This window comes from Notechis scutatus, chromosome 3 (genome assembly GCF_049901735.1).
Source record: "Notechis scutatus isolate UNSWTSFEM ecotype Mainland chromosome 3, rNotScu1.2, whole genome shotgun sequence".
Classification (NCBI taxonomy): domain Eukaryota; kingdom Metazoa; phylum Chordata; class Lepidosauria; order Squamata; family Elapidae; genus Notechis; species Notechis scutatus.
In genome coordinates, this window is record NC_142011.1 from 9,609,563 (window position 1) to 9,617,162 (window position 7,600).

The following is a 7,600-nucleotide window of genomic DNA, read 5'->3' on the forward strand; positions in this document are numbered from 1 at the left end:
TTGGGGAATGGGTGCCCATAGGAATTGGCGGGGGAAAAGAAAGAGAGAAATAACTTATACCAACTGTAGAGGCTGTAGGATGTGAATGAGTAGGACCTGGTTCGAATTCAACCCTGGACAGATCAGGTGGCTGTGGCCGTTGGTCCCCCTGGAACGAGAGAACGTCCATCTGAATCAGTAAAATTGGGGTGGGGGCACTTCCTGGACTTACAACTCTTGCTTGAAGAGCAAGGGGGCAGCTGTGGCCGTGGGGCCCCTTGCTACACACTTCGCTTGAATTAACTCCTTTTCTACCTGGTTACTGGGCAGAACCGTTTTAAAAAACCTGGAATTGTACCATACAGAAACAGTAACAGAGTTGGGACTCTGGAGCAGGGGTCGCCAATCTTTTGGACCTCAGTGACCACCAAACTCATAATTTTAAATCCCGTGGACTAGAGACCCTGGGAAACACCCCACACACACACAAAAAAGTCTCCAGGAAAATTTCCCACCCCGTTTTCCTAGCGACCGATCATTCTTTATTTTGGATTGCAGGATACCGTCTCCAGCTCCGTTCTCAGGGAGAGAGAGGGACTTTTGGCTTCATGCAAGGAAAGCAGCAGAAGCGGCAGAAGTCTTTCCTTCTCTCCCACAAACTCCTCCAGAAATGAGCCTTTGCCGGCGTAGTCTCTTGGAGCAGGAGGCCTTGCAGGGTCCCAAAGACTCATTTCTGCCCGAGTTTGGGGGAGAGAAAGGAAGACTTTTGCTGCTTTCCTTGCGTGCAGCTAAAAGCAGAAGCAGCAGAAAAAAGCAGCCCGGTGGCCAGGCCAGGTGCGTGGGGCAAGTTCCCCCCCTCCGCCCTTTCCCCCTTCCCCTCACTACCTCGTGTTGTTTGCAATGCAAGCGACGCAAACCTTGTGTTCCCACGCAGCCTGGATTAATTGCTTTGGGGGTGACATTTCTCTGCGGACCACCAACATTTTCTTGCGGACCACCAGGGGTCCCCGGCCCACTGGTTGGTGACCATTGCTCTGGAGGTCATCTAATCCAGCCTGGTTACTTATGCTACTGCTGACAAATAGCTATCCAATCTCTTCTTAAAAGCCTCCAGCAATGAAGCATCCACAACTTCGGGAAGCAAGCTGTTCCACAGATCAGTTGTACTCAGCGTCACAAAATTTCTCCTTATTTCTAGGTTGAATCGCACCTTGATTACTTCCCATCGCTTGTTTCTTGTCTTGTTGTCAGGTGCTTTGGAAAATAAGTTGACCCCCCCTCTTCCTTGTAGCAGCCCCTCAAATATTGGAAGACTGCTATCATGTCCCCCCTAGTCCTTCTTTTCATTAGACTAAATATACCCAGTTCCTGCAATCTATACATTATATATTGTAAGTACCTGAAGTCCTATACATACATGAAGAGAAAGCGAACCTAAACAAGGTGAAATCTGACTCAATCCTAGAATTAAGGCTAGAAGGACTTCACCCTGACCTGGTTGTGCTTTGGATTGTGGGAACGCAGCCGTTCCCAACCAAGAAACCACCCGGAGATGCAGCAAGGATGCTCAGCACAAAGCAGTAACGGTGTTGGAAATCCGAGGAGGGGAGGTCTGAATTTGGGGTTGCCTGAGCTAGCCATCGGCTCTTTCGATTAGTCCTGCCTGGGGAAGAGGTTGAGGCCCTCTGGTTGGTTTCCCACAACATGCTAAACATGGGGAATTCTGGGTGTTGAAGTCCTCCAGGCTTAAAGTTGCCAAGGTTGGAGACCCCTGGACTAGACAGGTGTTGTAATGACGAGGCAGTCGAGTTGTTTGATCATGAACAACTGAATCATGATGATCTTTATTGGAGTCTAGTCTTGCATTTATACACATTTTTAGTTATCCTTCATCATTGGTTAACTTTGGTTACTGCTTAACTTTCGTTACTGTTTAGCACAGTAATCCATACAATTAATTATCTCTAGTTAAAGTCTAACATATGTTTACTCCTCTCTCTAATCCTCCTTTAGATTAGTGACTTTGTTTGTCTGAGTTGTATTTGCTTGGAAACATTCTTTATCTGAGGTTTGCCATCTGAGATTGGAACATTCCTGCAATTACAACTCTACAGACAGCCATTTGACTGGGATGGTATAGTATCCCCTGCTTGAGCAAGAGGTCAGACTAGAAGACCTCCAAAGTTCCTTCCAACCCTCTTCTTCTCTTATATGAAAAGGTTAACACAAAGAGAAGAGATTCAACCTGAAAATAAGGAGGAATTTTCTGACAGTGAGAACAATCAACCCATGAAACAGAAGTTGCCTTCAGAAGTTGTGGGAGCTTCATGACTGGAGGCTTTCAAGAAGAGACTGGACTGCCATCTGTCAGAAATGGGATAAGGTCTCCTGCTTGGGCGGGGGGTTGGACTAGATGACCTACAAGGTCCCTTCCAACTCTGTTACTCATTGAATGCGCAACGGCGGCCAACCTTGACGGGGCGCGCCTGCTTCTTTCCACGGCCGGCGACTTTTTTCTCTCTCTCTTTTTTGTTTAAGAGGCCATTAATTAGAGCCATCGCTCTGATTGGGCGGCCGCTCAGTCCCAGCGGGCGCCTCGCCGCCACATAATGGGCGAGGTGGGCAATGATTAATATCCCGCCTCCGGTCAGGGCACCGCGCGGAGCCAGCTGGTTCCAGACCCAGCGAGCTGCTCCAGCAAGACGGGCGGCCGCAGGCAGGCTGGCAAGGCGCAGAGCCGCCGCCGCCGCCGCCTCGCGCATCCCCAAACGGGACTGCCAGCCAACCTTCCTCCGGATCGGATCGGATCGGACCAGGCAGGTTTTCGACGGCGCCCAGCGAGGAGCCGAAAGAGCGGGCAACAGCTGCGGCGCCGGATCTTAGACGGCTGCGGCGCGAATCCGGATCGGAAGGGGGTGTAACTTGGGGAGGGGGCGCTTCCTCTCTCTCCCTGCTCTCCCCAGCCTCGGATCTCGGGAGAGGCTCCCCGGATCGGATCGGGGGAGGAGAGAGAAGCGAGAAGCGCAGCTGGACAGACCCGATCGTCGCCTACGCGGCCCGACGGCGCGGAAAAGTCCTTCCCAAGAGCGAGAGCGCAAGGGGCGGTTTGCCAGAAGAGCTCCCCGACGTCCTCGGTGGGACACGGCGCTCCGGGCTCCCGATCTTCGGAGTGGCGCGCGACGGCTGTAGCCGGATCCTCGCCGAGCCGGCGCTGGGGAGAAAAGGCGCGCTCCCAGCCGCTGCGCCCTCTGGAGAAGAAGCGCGGCTCCGGCCGTCCTAGCCCGGCCGGGCCATCGGGGGCCAGCCATGGCCGAGCTCAAGGCGCTGGGCGGCGAGTCCTACCTGGCCCTGGCGCAGAGCTACAACCAGACGGCTTTCGCCTACGGCGCCGTGCGGGGCGCGGGCGAAGCGGGTCGCGGTTACTCCGGAGGCGCGGGCGGGCTGGCTTTCCCGGCGGCGCAGCTGGGCAAAGCGGCGGAGAGCAGCGGAGAGCAGAGCGGCGACGACGAGGAAGCTTTCGAAGGCTCCAAGGCCGGCAGCCCGACCTTCGAGCGCGGCGGCGGAGACGAGGCCAAGCTGAAGGCCGGCGGCGGGGGCGGCGGCGCCCTCGGGCCCAAGAAGCCCAAGGAGCAGCGCTCGCTGCGCCTCAGCATCAACGCCCGCGAGCGGCGGCGGATGCACGACCTGAACGACGCGCTGGACGGCTTGCGCTCCGTCATCCCTTACGCGCACAGCCCGTCGGTGCGCAAGCTCTCCAAGATCGCCACGCTGCTCCTGGCCAAGAACTACATCCTGATGCAGGCGCAGGCCCTGGAGGAGATGCGGCGTTTGGTGGCCTACCTCAACCAGGGCCAGACTCTCGGCGCCTCCATCCCGCCCGGCTTGGCTCCCTTCGGACAATCGGCCGCCATCTATCCCTTCACGGGCGCCGCCTTGCCGAACTGCCCCGAGAAATGTACTGCCTTTGCCGGAGCCGCCTCGGGGCTTTGCAAACACTGCAGCGAAAAACCCTAATGGGACGCTTGGACGATTCTGCAAAAAATAATAATAATAATAATCCCAGCCCGGCCCTTCCCTTCTTCTTCCCGTCCTAACATCCTTGAAATTCTCCTTCATTTTCAGTCCCGCCTTCTCACCCCAAATTGCCTTTTTTCCCCCCGCTTGGCTGCCCGCTCTTGCCGCCTTCGCTTTCTGCAGGTTTAATCCGAATTTCTTTTCTCCCAGGCCACTACTTGGCTCCGTTTTCTGCAACCCCTTTCTCGAATATTTTCGGTTTTTCCCCCTTTTCAATTTTGTCCTGAATTAATTTTTGTGCATAACTTTAAAAAAAAAAGAAAATTGTCTACAGTCTGAGGTTATAAACCTGATGGTGATAGCTTTTTTTTTCCCTCCAGAAAGAATAAGTGGGAAAAAATTGGGAAAAGAAATTGCGCCAGATTCCTTTTGGGAATAAATAAATCATCTGGAGGACAAACCTATGCAATTGTTTAGTGAATGCGAAGTATGTATATATATATACATATATATGTACAGTGTGCCCTCCCCCCAATTTGTAAATGTGTTCAAAATGCTCCATTTTAAACTTTTCATTTGGGGTCCTGATTGTGAATGCAAGGTTGCTTCATAATGGATTGATCGGTTTATTGGATATATTCATATCTTAAAACTTTGGGCCCATTCTTTGTCTTAACTACAATCTTTTAAGTGTGACTGCCGCTCTTTTCAATGCTTTTTTTTTTCCCTTTGCTTCCCCGTTAAGCCATTTTCTATCTTGGTAACCTGGGACATTAAAATTCTCTGAGCTGATTTATTTGTATTTATATTAATAAAAAAGCACATCAATTAACTTGGGTGGCTCTGTCCTAAATCTCTCAGAATGTCAGTTTGCTAAATGAATGAATTCTGTAAACGGATCCTTTTTAGAGGAGTGATGTTACCAAATCGAACATATTCTGAACAATGCCAGATATATTATGGGTAATCCAGCAAATTGAAACACTTTAAAATCCTATTGACTTCAGCAGGCTAATTTAAAAACAACTACAATTGGGGGTTGTTTTTAGCTAAAGCAATGAAAGTTTATTAAGCTATGGAATCTTCTTTCTAATTAATCCACTCCTTAGAATGAGATGTGAAAGGGTTGAATTGCACCCACATTAAATTAGTAATACTTTTTTCAGTTTGGGGTGATGTTTTATTGGGAGAAAATGAGGTTTGGCTTAGAGAAAGAATTCAGAGTCTGCAGTGGATATTTTAATGTCTTTCCAACAATTTTCCTCCAAATATAACTAGTGATACTATAAAAAGAGTTTAATTTCACTAAGGATTCAGCATTGCAGCCTTCTTCAATTCCATGGAGATTATGTATGTTTAACCTGGGATGTCTAAATCATTTTATGTATATACTATATTACTGTCGTTAACCTGAAATCCCTGTATATGTAGAAATAGACACTATAGATAATGTACATTGTAGATATCTACAAAGTAATTAGATATAGGACATTAGCCAAAGTGTTTTGTGACTGTAGGAAAATGTTTAAATAAAAGATAATTGCATTGTTTCAGGTGGGGTGGCCTGGAATAGATGTGTAAATAATGTCTGCATTATCTAGCTAACTATGTAGCTATCTATCTATCTATCTATCTATCTATCTATCTATCTATCTATCTATCTATCTATCTATCTATCTACCTACCTACTTATCTATCTATCTATCTATCTATCTATCTATCTATCTATCTATCTATCTATCTATCTATCTATCTATCTATCTATTTATCATCTATCTACAGTATCTATCTCTTTATCTTCTATTTATATCTCACCTTTATTCTTTTTACAAATAATTCAAAGTGGCAGAAATATCCAACATACCTTCCTCTTCCTATTTTCCCACTTTCTCCTATTTTCCTCGTATTTTCAAAAAAAAATTCATAATGTAAAAGAAGAGAAGTGTGGGGATGTTTTTCTCTTTTTCTAACTCGGTTGATCAGGTTCAGCTCTTTCCTTGAAAGTCAGAATTCACCTGGAAACTTGAATTTTAAACTGCAAAAAGTACAGGTTATCAGACATTCTATGATTGCAGAAGATAGTCCAGAAATCTGGCACAAGATTAAAGCTTTTTCAACTCAGATCTGCACGTTAAAGTATTGCGAACAAGTTTCTACGTGTGAACCCGCATTTTTAATTTTTGTTTAGGAATCTGTGGGGTATGGTTATTTGTGCTGCCTCCACATTTATGATTTTATTGTTTAGGATGCTTAACTGCATACAGTAAAATATCACCCAGAGCCTGGGCCCCTGTTGAGTTTGATGGGTTTTAATTGTAGATCAAGTAATTGTAGATCTTACCTGTTATTCTGTTCACCGAATGGGACCAGCCCTTGAAACTGTAGCTGGACACTGAAATCCAGGAGAAAATTGTGACCCTCTGATTGAAGTCATTGATCCTAAAGATGCTTGAGCACCCTATTGATTGATTGTTTTAAATTGGGTGTAACAGGAAGGCCTGAAATTCTGATAATTCTACAAAATAAACCAGGATCTAGTTGAACGGATTGGTGCAATAGATCATGCCTAGAAAGTTTAACTTTGAAAAGAAAAACACCTCTTTTTAGTTATTCTGGTTAGATTCCAGTATATTTCCTTTCGGTAAGTTTTTGTCAAATGAATGTACGGCTTGTTGGTTCTTCAGGTAGCAGTTGAACGTGGTGTGTGTGGGGGGGGTGCTGGTGTCTGTAATGAAGAGATAATCAAGATAGACTTGTATTAAAATAGAAGCTTGCCATTCATTGTTAGAGTAAAACGCAAATTAGTCCAGTGAATGCCTCCAGGCTTGTTCTGTCCAAGCTATTTATTTTACAGATGAGAGGGAGTGTAACTGTTTAAGGTTATTAAACTGATTTGCAGAACTGTCCTCGGCATTAAGACTAATGTGAGAAGGATTCAAACCTGCTTGTCTTTAATGTTTTATTTTAATTTGCCTCCTTCCTTTTTTTTCCCTTGTATGTTTGCAAACAGAAATATAACTTTCATCAAGAAAAAGACATCAAATTAGGCGCTTCTCATTTTCATTCCAATCTCTTAATTTCATTTTTTTTAAAGCTACATTACATTTAAAATTTCATTTTATACAGACAGGTGTTTGTTTAAAGATTTGTTTTATACAGACAGGTCTTTCCTCACTCCAAAAATTGCACTGAAACAAATTAAACACCTGTTTGTATTAAAAAGGAACCTAACAATAATGAAAAAGCTAACAATAATGTTTTTCAATATGCAGATTGATATGGTGCAGGCAAAACATTTAGAGTATATTTGAACAATGGCTTCATTTAGAAATCAATCATGAGATTATAATAAACTTCTTTTTCTGCGCCTCAAAGTCTTAGAATTTAGCCACAATTATTTCAAAGTGGAATCTTTTTAACTATTCAGCCACCCACTAGTGAAAAAGCTGCTGAGTTAATTTCTTCTTTAGAGAAACAAGCATTTATTTATTTTAACTGCAGACTTCTACTAATAACTGTTGAATTTATAACTGCTCTCTCCTTAGATCAGAAGGACTGCATTGTTCTACAATTGCCATTTTATGAAAAAAAAATCTCCTGTAGTATT

At 45.4% G+C, this 7,600-nt stretch overlaps 1 protein-coding gene across 1 annotated transcript; it reads left to right on the forward strand.

The window, feature by feature from the left end:
* The first annotated feature begins 2,604 nt into the window (after nucleotides 1-2,604).
* BHLHE23 (basic helix-loop-helix family member e23) lies at nucleotides 2,605-4,461 on the forward strand. Its single transcript, XM_026683428.2, has one exon. The coding sequence runs from the start codon at nucleotides 3,286-3,288 to the stop codon at nucleotides 3,991-3,993; it is 708 nt and encodes a 235-aa protein (XP_026539213.2). The 5' UTR covers nucleotides 2,605-3,285; the 3' UTR covers nucleotides 3,994-4,461.
* The last annotated feature ends 3,139 nt before the right edge of the window (nucleotides 4,462-7,600 follow it).

What these genes read in the sequence shown, in the direction of transcription:
- BHLHE23 (XM_026683428.2), top strand. Translation starts at nt 3,286, where the DNA reads ATGGCCGAGCTCAAGGCGCTGGGCGGCGAGTCCTACCTGGCCCTGGCG.